General features: G+C 36.7%; 1 protein-coding gene across 1 annotated transcript in view; it reads left to right on the top strand.

Annotated features, from left to right (window-relative positions):
- LOC140241820 (uncharacterized) overlaps positions 1-17,854 on the top strand; it is a 97,697-nt gene that overhangs the window by 45,838 nt on the left and 34,005 nt on the right. Inside the window, exon 3 of the mRNA XM_072321575.1 lies at positions 7,058-7,226. Coding sequence (XP_072177676.1) covers positions 7,058-7,226 — 169 coding nt within the window. The remainder of the gene's footprint in view (positions 1-7,057; positions 7,227-17,854) is intronic.

Raw genomic sequence — 17,854 nt, forward strand, 5'->3', positions numbered from 1 at the left:
TGTGATGAATCGAAATAGAGCTCAGTGTTTAGCCCTCTCCTGCTGCCGTCCAACTTTGCCGTGTTTGGACACAAATAAATTGCTCATCATTAATCCACGCAAGGGCCCAGAATTCCTACCGACAAGTCTCGTAGCTTTGAAGCAGAAATAGGGCCGACAAAAGACTTCGGCAAGATTGGAATGGTCTTTTTGGTGAAGACAATGTTCTTTCATGGCAGGCCAAACAAAAGTCTTCCGTCACTCTTGGTTAGCGTAAATCTTTGACAAATAGCAAATTTATTATGAGAAAAGTGCATGGGACATCTTCGGAGACTGATTTGCTCACTTGAGTCCCATCCCATTCAGAGAGATTGATGTCTGACAGGCTGAATAAGAGAAGCCAATCAAACGAAACAAACAAATTGGTATCAACTTTCTCGTCTTTTGAGGGGGTAACTGCCCCATGCCAATGCACCATCAAGGCTATCTTACAAGAACGAGCCATTGCCTTTTCTCATCTTCGCAGTGGTTCCACATTTCAGATTGAATACCTGCAAAAACAAAAGACTAAACCTAGTCTGCTACAGTTTGGATTAAGGCATGTATCTCTGTTCTGTATTTCCTCCAAACAGGGGTGCGGAGTCCCACGTTAGCACATGCTACCCTTTAAACAGAAATTGAAGACTTCAGTCTTTTGTGTTCTAGCTTGCACCCTCGTTGTCCATTGCGGAAACAGACACTCTATTTCCCAGTCAGCCACATGTGGAAAGTGGAAATGTACAAATGAATGAAATTCATTAAGCTCTTGACATTTTCTGTCGAGAGGGTGGGGGTGGGGGTAGCATCTTACGACTCATGCGTCACTGTGATAATCAGCAAAGGTCACTGACATGTTTGAGGTTGGGATCATCATGGTTGTCTCCTGAGGGTGGGGTGGAAAAAGGAAAGTGGGCCACCCTCACTCCTATTGTTGTAGCATGGCAGACATTTCATAAAAGAGACTGATAGGGCTTTCAGATACAAGTTATATATTCATAGGATATATATTCATACAAAGTATATAGATATACAATGTATTGGTATGAGATCATTCAGACACAATGTCCCAATATGTGATAATTGTATGGCAGGATCAGACCTTGTATTTCATGGGAAGCTCATGAATACTGATCAGTCTCTAACTTGCTCAATATAAACTTTGTGCTTGCTTTACGCTTTCATTTCAATCTCATTTTATTTCAAATGTGAAAACGGTGAGCATGAAATGTACAATTCAGGGGAATACATGTTTATTCAAAGTATTGCCGGATATGCATCAGAAAAGGACAATTAGTGTCCACAAATAATAACCTAAATGAAAAATTACTCAGTCATACACAGGTATTCAAATGAATGATTACAATAAGTCTATGTAGGTGTGTTGATTAAATGCCCTGAAAAACTTTTTCTGCATGCTTGCATACATTTGTTTTTGTGTTCTTGTCAAAATCTGAGACCCACTGCAAATAATCTTCAACTACTGGCCAGTGATGACACATCCTCGTTAGGGCTTGCCCAAGTGCACGGGTATCGAGCCTGTTTCGTCTTAATTGGATTACGTGACGTGTTTGTCGTAGACTTCCCCTCTCCCACGTTATGTTTGCTAATGAGTCAATGACAGCCAAGATTTGACACGGGTTCTCTTGGTTCTCCTTCCTCTGATTGGCACTAATTGGTTAGCCATTGTGTGTGGAATCTAGACTACATAATAGTCTTACAGTTCTACCGTCCAGACCTCATATGCCACCATTCTGCAGTAAAGATAAATAAATGTATTCAAATGTCGCCTTGCTCATGTGTAATCTCTCTAATGGAATATTTGGAGAAACTATTAGCAGTGTGTTCGTAAGTCTTTTGTTTGTTTCTGTGTGAATGTGTGTGTCAATCTGTGTCCCACATGTTGAGGTATGTACTTTGAATAGGCGAGCTGTTGATAAGGAGGGTAAATATTGGGAAACACATTACTACACAGTCTTATTTGTTCCCTCACCCAGCAGGTGTCAAGCATCTGTAATTGTGTGATGTAATCTGACATGGTTGGAGACCAATCTTTTGAGATCTCACGCAAAACCATGCAGAGTGCTTTATCACTTTAATCAGATTGATTGGAATGTGAATGATATCTGGTATTGTCAATAATGTTATCAGCAGAAACTCTCTTTCTTTTTACCCTTATCATATCATTTTATATTATTATTACTATTATCATTATTATTATTATTATTAGTAGTAGTAGTAGTAGTAGTAGTAGTAGTATCATTATTATTATTATTATTATTATCATTGTTATTGTTATTGTTATCGTTATCGTTATCATTATCATTATTATTATTATTATTATTATCATTATCATTATCAGTATATCATTATCATCATCATGACTATCAATTCTTTTGTCGATCATCTTGATCATTATGAGGATTAGTGCACTAGTAGTAAAGAAAGCAATAGTTGTAGTAACTGTTTTTTGTTACGTCACTGTACTAGATAGTATGTTAGATTTTCACAGTCGTATTGCCTTCAGTGAATTTTTCAGACTACCTGTAAGAATCAATATTTATTGTATACTTGTTGATGGATGGGTCTTTGTCAAGGATGAATGGGAAGGGGTGTCTAGCATCAATATAAGTGGCTGTGAAATCATTTATTGGTGGGAATGTCCAGTTTTTCTGTATCTCACCTGCATATTTTGGAGTATGATAGCCATGTTGAGTGAGTTGAATTCTAAGTTTGATAAAGTAAGAGTTTTTGGGTCAGAGTATAAGCCATGTATGTGGATTGAAAGACTGGGGGAAAAGAAATTGGAGCACGCAAGCAAGGATATCCATCAAACTGGTTAGTAAGAATTTGTCTCTCTCCTCCCTAATCCAACACAAACACGTCCCGGTTAGCATTGGCATCCAAGGGCTTCCAGTCCCAACGAGGTTGAAGGGGTTACTCCTTCCGAAAACATGCACGCCTCAATATCCAAACACTGGTTCCAGCACCCCTGCGGATCACCCCCTTCCCTGATCGCTTCTCCCCTCCGCCCACTGTCAGATCCACTCTCCCCGCCAAATCTCGATGGTGAGACGGACGGCAGCATGGCAGATTTTGATCAAACGCAGACGTCATGGTTTTCGGAGATGGAGGTATACATTCTCTCTCCTCCACCTGTTTGTTTCCTGTAATTGCAACTTGTTAGCTGGAGGGGAACTCAGAGATGGTATTCAATGTTGGCCTAGCTACTGACTTGGTTTCACACGTTGGCTGACAACTCTCTGTTGTACTGTCTAGCTAGTGACCACGAAGGCTACCTACTTGTCTCCTTACAAATCCACCTGCTAATTCTGTCGAGATTGATTTGTATTTCCTCTCTCATCTTTCATCCCCTCCCCCATCTACCTCTCTCTCTCTCTTTGTTACAATTTATCTCTTCCTTTCTACATCTATTTGACTATTTCTCTAGTTTTGTTTCATATATATCTATCTCTGCATATGTTTCCATCTTATCAGAGTCTTCCCTCTGCAAGTAATTCTGTATGGGAGGAATGATCTAGATCATACAAATTTGTGAATCAAATGAACTCACTATGTAATGATATGTTTCAAGAGTCATTCTTGCTTTTGGGAAGGTCAGAATACTGTAAAACCAGAAACATTTGCAGCATGAAACTTTCACAAATGGAAGCCGGTGGCCTTTTTTCACGGCTTGAAACTTTTGCAAATTGCCACGGCATTCAACTCACTGTGTAGATGAAAAACTTTTCATGTGCAGTTTGCTTTTATGAATCCTGGCTCCTCGCGAAATTTGCAAAAGTTTCATGCTCGCGAAAATTCCTAGTTTTACAGTATTTAGTTTTACAATGCTTTTTGCTCGGCTCAGGAAGTATTAGCATGGACCTAGGTCAATGGTACTAGTAATGCTGTGATTAACACTCCATGATATACTATTTAAGTGTACTTCTAATAGCTACCGTACTTAAATCCAATTTGAATGAAATCTGTTGTTTCTTCTCCCTCACTTTTTCCTCCCCTTCTCCTCTCTAACCTCATTCACTTCTCACTGTGAGCTGCTCCATTGTGTGCTGTCATTTAGCCACGAGGCAAAAGACCCTCAAAACTTTCGCTTGTTTGAGGAGGGATTTGGACTCTTTCTGCAGTTAGAGCAAAAAGCGACGCCCGCCATAGATGGGTGGGGTGGGGTGTAGGAATGGTAAGAGGAGCGGAATCATGAAGTGGTTTCTGATAGTAGGTCTTCATCTTCCCTGTAAACTCTCATTAAGGATTAGCACACTACAATTGTCTGTGGTCTTGTGCAATAATCAAACGTGCTAACTGGTATTGATCTGAAAGGAGAGGAATCTCCTTTCTCTCCTGTGCCTTTCAGAAATACTTGAAAAAAAAAGAGATGCTGTGTAAACACAGCATTTTTGAACCAAGATTGAAAATCTTTCCTTTTTTTTTTCCTCAAAGAAGGGAAAGAGAAGAATCTGCAGCTTTCCATTTCTGAGGTATGAATCATACGAAAGAGGTGTTTGAAGAGGGAATCTGGTACCACGATGAGCAAGATTACCAGTGGTGTAATTGGATTTTGAAAACAAAGCAAAATACCTGAAAGAGTGCGTTTGGCTGTTGAGCTGTTTGCGGTAAATAGTTGGTCGTCGCTGCCCATTGAATTGAGTCCATTCTGTGCTGGAAAGAGAAGGTGATGAGATTTGTCCTTCAGAGAATCTTAGAGTCCTTGTGTCTATTCACCTTTTGTTGAGATACCATCTTGTATGACACTTTTTATGTGTTGAGTCGATGCTTTGCGGACTGCACAGAAGGTTACCATGGAGACATGCCGTTCTCCCTCTACAATCACACAAACATTTATATAATTCAAACATGTCATTTCACCATCTATGACGATCCATTACATAAGCGCAGTCGCGCGTGCTGTAAGTGAACAAGTACAAATATACACAAACGATTCCTAGAAGTGTATAGCTGCAATTTATATTTGGTCTGTAAAAATAAATCATGTTAATCAGTTAAGCCAGTAAAGTTATATGAAAAATCAATCAAGACAAAATTGTTAAGGTATGATAAGGAGTGGATGAAGGTTTGTTATTGTCCCCGCCGAACGAGTTCGAGCAGGGGACTATGAAACGGGCTCCGTACGTGTGTGTGTCCGTCCGTGCGTCCGTCCGTGCGTCCGTCCGTGCGTCCGTCCGTGCGTGCGTCCGTGTGTGATCAATATGTTAAATTTGCTACTTCTCTGTCATTTATGGGCCAATTTTGATTCTGTTTGCTTTATATGATAGCACTACATTGGAGCTTTGAAACTTGTACACAGAATTTCAGTTGTGACCTTTGACCTTGACCTTTGACCTATATTGTACATTTTGCTACAAAATGCTACTCCTTCGCCATTTCTAACCCGATTTCGATTCCATTTGCTTTATGTGATGGCACTAGGTGAGGGCTTCAAAACTTCTACACAGAATTTTGACCTTTGACTTCTTTGACCTTTGACCTTGATTTTTGACCTATATTGTACATTTTGCTACAAAATGCTACAAAATGCTACTCCTTCGCCATTTCTAACCCGATTTCGATTCCGTTTGCTTTATGTGATGGCACTAGGTGAGGGCTTCAAAACTTCTACACAGAATTTTGACCTTTGACTTCTTTGACCTTTGACCTTGATTTTTGACCTATATTGTACATTTTGCTACAAAATGCTACTCCTTCGCCATTTCTAACCCGATTTCGATTCCGTTTGCTTCATGTGATGGCACTAGGTGAGGGCTTCAAAACTTCTACACAGAATTTTGACCTTTGCCTTCTTTGACCTTTGACCTTGATTTTTGACCTGTATTGTACATTGGCTACAAAATGCTACTCCTTCGCCATTTCTAACCCGATTTCGATTCCGTTTGCTTCATGTGATGGCACTAGGTGAGGGCTTCAAAACTTCTACACAGAATTTTGACCTTTGCCTTCTTTGACCTTTGACCTTGATTTTTTACCTGTATTGTACATTGGCTACAAAATGCTACTTCCGGCGGGGACATATATTACGCACCGCGTAATTTCTACTTTTCCTTGTTTCCAAAGTTATGAAACATCAATTCTGTATCTTGAAGAAGCAGTGGAGAGGAAGAACATGCATTTATCCTGGCGTTTTTTTTTTTCTGCAAATGTTTGGAAGATCGAGTATAAAAGTAAATTTTTAGTGTTAATATCTTAATTTCTTTCGTCACTCAACGATCACACTTTGTCCATTAGTTTCAGTAGCCAGGTAAAGGTTTAAGTCTTTTATCCATGGGAACAAACCAATTTACAATGAATTGAACAACCATGTGAGTATTGATGGGTGAGAGGAGGGCATCCTATAATGTAGGAAGATTGTGATACAGTAGATATAACTCTTGATTCTCAAACAGGACATTTCAAGTTTGATAAGAACAAAATACAAACATTCATGCACCTTATTCTCTTCTAAGTGTGTTCCTCTTGACCCTAGAGAAAAAATGGATACCTAGTTATTCTGAAACCATAGTAATGGAAGAGAACAGTCAACATTTGAAGAGTTTCATTGCAAATTGAGCTAAGCGCCATTTTTAGATATTTTAAAGTCCATCATCAGATAGAGCAATATAAAACCTTTCCAGTAATACCTCACTTGTAACATAACAAGGAATATTCTTGAAGTTATGATTAAAACATCCTGTATTTTCTTATTATTCTCTTTGTTTTTAGCAGCTTTTTACTACCACTACTACTACCACTACTACTACTACTTCCACTACTACTACTACTACTACTACTACTACTACTACTACTACTACTACAACTACCACTACTACTACTTCTACTACTACTACTACTACTACTACTACTACTACTACTACTACTACTACTACTACTTCTAATGTTACTACTACACACATACTATGACTATCATTGCCTATCAAGCTTTAGCTATTCTGATTATTGTATAGAATCAAGACATCATGTTTGTGTGAATTTTAATACTAAATCATTTCTACATACTTCATATTTTCTTCAGGATGATCTGGGAGGCATAGGGAGGAACTGTCCGCACCAGAACAAGGGGCAGACCTCGTGCATTGGGTCGGGTCGCATCGATGCCAGCTGCTGCTTGGATTCACACTTCAACCGGGCGTGTCACTACCGCCCCGGCTTGATGACGGGTGTGGTCTGCTGCAAGTTGCCAGGTAACGATTGAAGGAACCATTCTATTCAGGGAAGAATTCACCCGTGGAGAAGTTATCCAACAAAGTAAACTTAAGTGAGAGTTGACTTATATCAGAATATGTGTTTAAAAAAATAAGAATTTAAGTTTCAGTAAGTCATTCATTGATGTATCTTGGGCATCTCAGAAGAACTGTTGCATGTAAATGTCAATTATAGCTTGCACAAAACTCTCTGCATAGAAATTTGTCTTCAGCCTTTTATCATATATCATCATCAATTATCATTTGTCATTTATTGCCATCCAACAAAAGAGTGAAGTAAAATACAAAGCATACATTACACAAATCATGTTGTTTGCATTAAAAAAAAACACCTCAGAAGATGCAGTGTATCCAAGTCTTTGTTTCAGATGCATCATGGATGTAATGTCTTCAAACATGTTTACAGCAGTGGAAATCAATGCCATCTTTGAATTTCAAATAGGGTCAAGTATGATGCAGTAATCAATTTTATATGGCAGAGAAACTTACACTGAATGACCCTTAGTGTGTCATGTACATGACATACTGAGTTTTTTTTTAAGCCTTCTAGATATTTCTTTGTCGAATTAGGTTTTACAATTTCACCTACTTGCTGAATGCAATGATATAAATCAAGACTACTCTCTCATGGGGGAGAATTCCATTTACTACTTTTTTCTGTCGATATGACCTTCTTTTACTGTAGTCAATCTCTTTTGTTCCTTTTTTCTCTTATCAATGTGTTCTTTCTCTTGTGAATGTCATTTTTGTATCTTTTGTACTGTATCATATTGTGTTGCTTTATGCTATAAATTGATATATGGACCCTACTGAAAAACAGCCCTGAGGCTGATAGTAGATTTTTTTTAAATACAATTGTATTGAGATAGATAAATAGTTTTTGAATGCAGAAATCATTTATGATTATTGAAACCTAGATGTTCTTATTAATCATCAGATGTTTAATTCAGTTTTTACAAATCTGTTCACCATTCACTTATTTCTTCTTTTGCATAACAACATATTGACCAACATTATACTACTCATGGTATTACAATAACTTGACAGGACTTCAGAATAGTGCAAGTAGTTTATCCATACAAAACAATTTTGATATGAACTTTTTAAAAGTAGACAATTTAAAAAAGGCAATTTAAAGGGAAACTTTCCTGGGCATAATAGCGAAGTAAATTTTGACAGCGCTATCTTCAATTGTAGGTCCTCCAACATTAAAGTTATGCTTTGTGCTTTTAAAAGCATACTTCATGTATATAATACATTTCATTACAAAATAGGTTTGTGGATGCATTGTGATATCTTTTATGGTAATTGGATATTTCACCCTCAAGCAATGTATCATAATACATACTGTGAATTCCAAAACAACAAACAAGCAAGAAAATCAAAGAGTATTTTTATTTACCCTAACAAAAACCAAGAGTAAATTGACTTGAAATATTCACAGATCTTTACTGATGCTCTATCACATATATTTGGAATATTTACCAAGGGGGTCATTCTTCCTTTAAACTTGCATTTCTTGGAATATGCAGCTAGATTTGAATGACACTTCAGTCTGAAACTATGTTTTCTGTCTGAATCCACTTGGTTAGGGGTGAGGTCGTAGTCTTCTTTCAATTCCAAAAATGATTTTACTTCTCTGATAGATAGTAGGGTACTTCTGTCTTCCTTGCAGCTATGAATGAAAGGGGATTGAAGCAAGCAAGAAAGAGGTTAAGGAATCTATTTAGAATATTTAAGACCAGGAGAGTTGGTCTCGTGGTAAACCAGGAGAAAGGCAAGCTGCAGGCAATCTGCTTGAACCTGTTGATCATACTTCATCCATAAAGTGTTGATAGATTCTTGAAGAAGTTGAAGGAAGTAATGGCCAGCATTTGTACAGTCTCCATATCTCAATCTATTTCCGTACTTTGTTTGTTTGTTTGTTTTTTGGCAAGTGGCATCCTAATGTATGTTTGAATTCCAGGTTAAGGAATGTTCTATCCTAATTTGGCAATGATGAATTATAATTCATCTTTGGAATTTTGTTGATTGTCAATGTTCCATAGGGAGTTGTTATTCACAGCAAGGAAAAATTAGCCTTACCTTGTGGTAAAAAACACATTTCCATCCTAAAATCAAAACTGATGTTCTTAAGTTGTTTCTCTGACCAGGTGCTATATTTGGTTTGTTGGAAAAAAAAGAGAGTAAGTAATAAAGAATAAAAAAGTAATATTTTACCTTACTATCCAACTCAAAGTTAGGATCTTTTTAACATAACTTCACTTCATGATATCGTAAAAAAATATAACCTTAAGAGGTTAATGCTCTCAAAGATGATGCTGAGAAGAAAACTGCGGAAAAAAATTATTTGTGTTAATGCAGGATGTCAGTAATGATACTTGAGCTATCTTGGGAGGGTTTGGATGCACCTCAAATAAAAATTAGATTTGGGAATTATATTTAGTTCATCAAAATTCTTTATAAGACATCCTCTTTGCTGTGTGAACTGTCTTGAAGTGTCTTGAAGTGTCGATGCACAACGCCAAAGAGTCTTGGGGTCATATATTCCCAGAGGTATCCACTCATAACCTCGCAAATGCAGAATCACCCTACCACGCCCAAGAGGTTAGAAAAGTCAAGCAACAAACAGTTGTTTATGTGTGGGACTGAAGGCGAAAATGAGTCACACAGCTCTGAATGTTTCCCTTGAAGGAGTCTTGAATCTGCAGTGACATGTGTGACAGATTGTCCTTCTCTCTGTGCGTACAGACAGTCACCTGTCTGCATGATGGCGCTGTTATGTAATCATTTTTAGGAAAGCCTCCATGAAGTTTGGCTGACAACTCCAGCCAAGAGTACGATTGTACTTGTCAGACATCTCATGCCGTATGTGTCATTGCTAGATGACCTTTGATAATTGATAAGGAAATGGGAAAGAGGTCCCAATTTCCGGCACCAGAATTTCAATGATGGAATTATGAAAAGTTGATGGAAGAACTTAATACCAGAGAAGGACTGTGTATTCTTTGTAAGCTGTAAAACCTTAAAAGAAATCCTTTCAGTAAAGTAAAGGAATTTTCTTTTTAAGTTTTAAGTTTAAATTCTGCTAAGTTTTGAGTAAAGATTAACAAAGGATTATGGAAAAATATTTACCTCCAAAATTGATCAGCTGTCAGTGCTACAGCTTTCATCAGCAGAATGACCCGTCTTTGCCTTGATCACTTGAAAGTCAATAAAAGGGTCATATACTTTCAAAAGTTTAACAACAATATCAGTTAATTTTCCAGTACAGATGAGCTTGTATTCTAATAAAAGGAAGGAATATTTAGAAATTATAAAAATCACCTGACTCTGTCAAGGCGCAAGAGGATGAAGGACTCTCACTTTCAGAGATATGTTTTTATTTTCTATTATTTCACCTGAATTTTTATGTGATGGATGAACTTGTATTTTGAGATTTCTTTATTGAGATGTTTTGAACACTTCAAGGGAAGAAAATCTAAAAATGTACAAAAATCTGTGAAAGTTTCTATCTCACCCTAAAGGGGACTATCGGGAGATTTCCGATTTTGATAGAGCATCGTGACACACTGTGAAAACACTCGCGACACATATTTGTGGGAGCATTGTCTGTGCCCAGAATGTACATGAGGTCATTTCTCCAAGATGAGAGGAAAGAACCCAAGCTAGGAGTGGGTCTAGACCCCCCTCATGGGTGTCGAGCGTTGACTCCTAGAGGGATCAGCATCTGTCAGGGAGGTGTTGATAGTGTGTCATCTTCATCTCGTGGCTCCCCCAGTGACAAGTCCAAAGAGACAGGATGTGAGCTTTGCCTCCATGTTAACCTTTAATTGGACCTCAGAGTTTTAGAAATAGGACATTAAAGGGATGGTATAGTTTTGGTTGAGATCTAATTCAAGTTTGTAATATTCTTTGGAGAGATAATGAGAAACCTTGTGTGAAATATGAAAGAGTATGTAATTCCAAGAGGGATTCAACATTTATTTGATGAAAATTGGTTATGAAATGGCGGAGATGTCCAAAAGAGCACGATCTGAATAAAAGGTGGGACCCACTTTTTTATTACAACTGCTTTGTTTTACTTTGTTTTTGGATGTCTCGGTCATTTCAAAACCAATTTTCACCAGTTAAACTTTGAATTCCTCTTAGAATGGTATGCTCTGCACTATTTCATATTTGGTTTCTTGGTATCTCACAAAAAATTAAAATTCCAATTCAAATCTCCACCAATGCAATACTATCCCTTTAAAGGAAATTCTACATGCTTTGCCTACATGTTAACCTTTAATTGGACCTCAGAGTTTCTGGGTTAGGGCTTAAAGGGATGATATGGTATTGGCCAAGGTGAGAATTCAGCTTTTAACTTTTTATGAGATACCTAAAATCCACTTTGTGAATTGTTAAAAAGCAAACAATTCAAAGAGGAACTAGACTTGGAATTTGTCAACACTGACAAATTAGGTGATCCGATCTATTTGGAAATCAGTGATTCAAATCCTGATCCCAATAGGCATGGCCATAAATGTTTCATCTGCGTTTAGGGGATATTTGCCGTGTGATGTTTGGATTCTCATTTAGAAAAGAGAGTCAGACCTGCCATCTTTGGTACCGAATTCCGTATACACTAACGAAGATACAGAATGAAGTATATTTGACCTTTGACCCCACTTTCCACAGCCAAGATGGTATCTGAGCAAAAAGTGGTTATTTTGTGAAATGATCCTTGTAACATGGTCTTTGCGTGTGCAAAATATGGGAAAGATGGGACATGTATTCACCAAGATACAGGATGAAACATTTATGACCTTTGACCCTAATTTACATACCCAAGACGGTGTCCGATCAAGTAGTTGTTATTTTATGAAATAATGTACGTGACATGAACTAAACATGTGCAAAATATGGGGGTGATAGGGGCTGTTTTTCTTGAGTTATTGCAAAGAAAGTTGCAGAAAGAAAGAAAATCTCAGTACATCGAAGATAAGCTTTAATTTCAGCCAAGTTTTTTAACGTGATCAAGTAGTTGTTATTTTATGAAATAATGGACGTGACATGAACTAAACATGTGCAAAATATGGGGATGATAGGGGCTGTTTTTCTTGAGTTATTGCAAAGAAAGTTGCAGAGAGAAAGAAATATCTCAATGCATCGAAGATAAGTTTGATTTCAACCAAGTTTTTTGACGTGATCTCGGCGTCGTATGAAAAAATGGAGAATTTCTGACGATAGCCCAAAGTCTCAGCTACAACATATTAAAATCTGGGAGAAATTCACAGAAGAGTAAGTGAGCTAGTGCTAGATAAAGATCGTCATGTCAATTTTCATTTCCAGAAAAATTCCCTCCCATAGATATAACACGTAAACTGGTTAAATTTGACAAGGTTACATTATATCCATTTTCACGAGGTGAAGACATCATCCGATTAAAACTTTGGTTGAACAAAACTTAAAGAGTATTAAATTGGCTGCAACATACTAAAATCTGGAAGAAATTCACCGAAGGGTAAGTGAGCTAGTCGTCAATAAAGACAATCATGTCAATTTTCACATCTAGAAAAATTCCCTGCCATAGAGATAACACGTCATAACGAAGATACAGGAAGAAGTACATATGACCTTTGACCCCACTTTGCACAGACAAGATGGCATCTGAGCCAAAAATGGTTATTTTGTGAAATGATCCTTGTAACATGGTCTTTACGTGTGCAAAATATGGGAGAGATAGGACATGTATTCACCAAGATACAGGATGAAACATTTATGACCTTTGACCCTAATTTACATACCCAAGATGGTGTGTGATCAAGTAGTTGTTATTTTATGAAATAATGGACGTGACATGAACTAAACATGTGCAAAGTATTGGGCTGATAGGGTATGTTTTTCTTGAGTTATTACAAAGAAAGTTGCAGAAAGGAAGAAATATTTCAATACATCGAAGATAAGCTTTAATTTCAACCAAGTTTTTGGACGTGATGCCGACAACGTATGAAAAAATGAAGGGTACACTTACGATAGCCCAAAGTCTCAGGTACAACATACTAAAATATGGGAGAAATTCACCGAAGCATAAGTGAGCTAGTGCTCGATAAAGATAGTCATGTCAGTTTTCATTTCCAGAAAAACTGCACTCCCATAGAGATAACACGTAAACTGGTCAAATTTGACAATGTTACTTTTAATCCCTTTTTACGAGGTGATGCCGTCATCCAATCAAAATGTTGTTATTATATGACTGAAAGACCATTAAATAAGCTACATTATATTGAAATTTGGACGAAAATCAACAAAAGAATAAGTGAGATACGCTTGAGTGAACTTGGAATTTGATGACGTCATTTTGAAAATTTACTTTTTAAAATTTATTAAGAAATTTGATATCTTTTAATCATTTTTTCAGCATCGCCAACCCATGAAATGACATGTACAACTCATCAGCTTTCAGAATATGTAAAGAAAATGGGGGGTCACCGTCCATCCTGACGAGTAAAATCGGATTCAAAATTGGCGGTTTTTTTGCATTGTTGCACTGTATATCGCCATTGACGCGCGCGCGGCATTTCAACTTTGACGGGCCCGTATGACGTCATATTGAGTCGGATCGACTTGAAACTTGGTAGAAATATTCCTTGACATTTTACGCATCCGATAAGTGTGAAAAAACGGGGAATTTCTATTGCGTATGAGCTGTACGTGCGTATATGTGCGCGCGCGTACGCGTCCGTCCAATTTTTTCAATTTTTCAAAAAATGCTCCAAATGGTCTGAAACGTGTGCAAAAAAAATTTGAGCTCGATTTGAGCATACAAATATTTTAACGCGCGCGTACGCGCACGTTTGAAGAGAAAATATGAATTTTGAGAATATGAGTAAAATGCGCATAACTTGAAATGTATGTGACGTAAATTTCATTGAAAAATTCCATTCCATTAATGAGATATGAATGAAAATGTGTTTTCATATAATGACGTCATAGTGACGTCACGGTCGACTGATCACAGTGATACATAAAATTTGTCGTCTTTGGGACATGATACATATATGGTATGAGTTTGAAATTGATACTCTGAGAACTTTTTGAGTAAGTAGATACACAACTTTTGTCCAGAAATAAGAACGAACCAACAAAGAATCCGTACAGATACAGAAGGTGATCCGAGAGGATACTCGGATCACCTAATTCAAAGTTCATTTGCTGAAAATCGGTTTTGAAATGGCTGAGATATCCAAAAACAAAGTAAAACAAAGCAATCCTAATAAAAGGTGGTTCGCACTTTTCATTAGGATTGCTTTGTTTTGGATATCTCAGCCATTTTAAAACCAATTTTCATCAAATAAACTTTGAATTCCTCTTAAGATAAGATGCTCTTTTATATTTCGTTAGAGGTTTCTCATTCAAATTCATGAAATTCTTCCATCAAGGTGTTTTTCATTGCAAGTGATTGACAAATTGCCCTACATCGACATAAATAGGTAAATAGGTAATTTAGGTTTCTCATTATCTCAACAATGAAAAAGGTCATCAACGAAAAATGTTAGAAACCTCAAACCCCAGGTCAACAGCAACTGTACCATCCCTTTAAAGGGAAACCCTACTGCACATTCCTGATGGGTTTTGGACAAAGATTAAAGTAAAACCAACTAAAAAGTGAATGTGTTATTTAGAATACCCCCCCCCCCCAAAAAAAAAAGAAGAATAAATAAATAGAATAAAATAAAATAGAAATAATAATGATAATGATAAATAAATAAAGTTATAACACTTTAATGTTCACAGTAGGATGATATTGATCACAATTACATATGCAAATTAGATGTGAATTTATGTTTGTTCATTTTATTTATTTTTCATTTCCAACAAAAATGCAATGAAGTAAAACATGTACATATGATAGTTATACAAAATTAGTACAAAAGTGTAATGAAGGAAATACTGTAATTTCCAGTGAATTTCTTTGAAGCCCAGAAAAATTCCAACCGTTATTCTCAGTACAAAAAGGGAGCATTTTCTTGAGTAACATGGGGTTAGTCTGTTATTTCTTTTTTAAAACCTCTGAGGTGTATTACCATAAGATTTCATACACAATGTTAGGAGACATTTTTCAGCCATGCCAAATTTTGCGATATTTGCAAAAGGAATATTTGACCTTTAAATGTTAAAGATGTCCCCTTGCGTATTATGATTGAGAGAAGGAAATGGTTACTGTTCTAACCTGTCTTTCATCAAGTCCATAGTATGTTTCAAGATGGCTTACCTTCACAGAGGTGTTGAAACCTATTCCAGGGTCTTATTGATGGCCTCTTATACCAATAATAGTGGTGGTTGCCTGAGTATAGAATATTGTGTCATTTTTTTCATTGAGACTTGTGTGTGTAATTGTGTGTGTTTGACGGAATCTTGGATCAAGTCATCAAATTTTGAAGATAAAGAAATACATGTCTTGTTGAATCTCAAGTGAAATCTTTCCTTTCCTAGTATGATCAAGCTATAAAATAATGAACATTATGCATTAAATACCAGTGAAGTGAATTTTAATCTTCAAAAAAAAAAAAATATTTCACTGGCTTCAGTGTTTCATCCAAACTTTTGCACATTGAGAGGCAAAATCTTCAGAAAAAAGAAACAAATTGGATGATTGCAAAAAATGCAGGTCAGGAGGTTTCTGAAAACACAAGGAGAAAACAGGTATTTGATGCAGTGAAACAGAAATATATATATTCATGCTTTAAGTAGAAGAAACTAAAAATGCCAGGGAATCCAAAATGGGAGAGAACTGGAAACAGTGACTTGACATGAAATACACAAATTTGTGTGGATATGATGTCATTATTCTGATTCTTTCTGCTGCATCATGCTGGTTCTCCCTACATCATAACCACTGAAGACATAAAGGATGTAGTGATGTCATAATGTCCCCACAATCCATTTCAAGCGATTCTTCTCTCAAGTCTTTCTCTATGACAACCAGCAGCATCTGAGGCTATCATGTTGATTTGACTGGTGGCTGGAGTAAAAAAAAAAAAAAACAACAACAACCTAAATCAGTTTCCAGGAGAAACGGTCAATTATTCAATTACTATGCTGCGCCGTAAACGGCTGACCAGCCAGCCCGTGTGAGTTTCTGCTATGCCCAATTAGCTAGGTAGACCATGCAGGATTATCTTCACGGCTCCTTGCGCTGTATGGTTGCCGAGTTTCGAACTAAAAAGGCTGGCAATCAGCTGTGAAAAAAATAACGCACCACCATTCCCTGAGGACTCCGAATCTTTTAAAACAAGATGTGAAAATTATGACTCAGAAAAGATTCTTAATGAACTTATCAAACATCAAGATGGTATTAGTGGATACATTACACATAAATATAACAACTTAAAATGTCAAGCTGTTGTGACCCTAGGCTGACAAAAAGCATGTAAAAATTTGCAGTTATCTTGCAGATTCCAATCACCAAAACATAACAAAAGAAGTACTTTTATACTCGGGTATACATATTGATTTTGATTTGAATGATAAGCAAGTCAATATGGTTCAACATTTAGGCATTGATATTTTAAGGGGGAAATGAGGCTTAGACAATTCATTTAGGTTCCATTTGTTTCAAATGAATTAACTGTAACTTGTATGCAGAAATAATGAAATTTTGCATGAAATGACTCATGCCAAGTAGGTCAGTATAACTCCAGATAAATTCAACAAATACAGGTGGATACCAAACTAAACAATGATCCACTTCCCATCACAGTTTCCGATTTATTATAGGAATATTAGCATTGTGATTGGAAATTGCCGGATTTCTGGAGTTGTCTGTCTTCATGAGACATGTATCTCTGCTATCTGTCACTCAAGGCTCACTTACCACCTGGACATCTGTCTCTTAGTAAGGATGAGTCTGTCTAACCAGTCTTCTTACCACATACTTTGTGGTCGTTGGTGGCTTTAAGGGGATTGAAACCCAAATATACACGTGAATTGAGGATATGCTGCAATATTAGTAGAATATTAGTAGAAGGTCCTCTTTTATTCATTTTATACATCAATGACTTCCGGAACTCATCCTCTCTGCTGTCTTTTCTTCTGTTCGCAGATGATACAAGTCTCTTTTATTCTCACTCAGATCCTTATGTTTTGCTCGATTCTTTGAATAATGAACTTAAGTTGGTGTTTGAGTGGATTCAGGCAAATAAATTGTCACTTAACATAAATAAGACCAATTATATGGTTTTCAGTAACACAATAAAATCTCTTCCAGGTTTAGTTTTAATGAACGGTTTACAGTTGAATCAAATAGATTCAACAAAATTTTTAGGTATTTATATTGACAGTAACCTTTCATGGAAGGTACATGTTGATTATTTATGTAAATTGTTGTGCAAGAATGTTGGAATTATTCACAAACTGAAATATCTCTTCCCAAAGCCAATATTGCATTCTCTTTATACAACTTTATTATTACCTTACTTGAATTACGGAATATTAGCCTGGGGGAATTGCTCAAAGACTAAAATTGATTCGTTATTTCTGGTTCAGAAAAAGGCCTTGCGGATTATAAATCGAGCACAATTTTTTGATCACACTGACGAATTGTTTGTTTCAAGTAAATTGTT

Source organism: Diadema setosum, chromosome 18 (assembly GCF_964275005.1).
Source record: "Diadema setosum chromosome 18, eeDiaSeto1, whole genome shotgun sequence".
Lineage (NCBI taxonomy): Eukaryota > Metazoa > Echinodermata > Echinoidea > Diadematoida > Diadematidae > Diadema > Diadema setosum.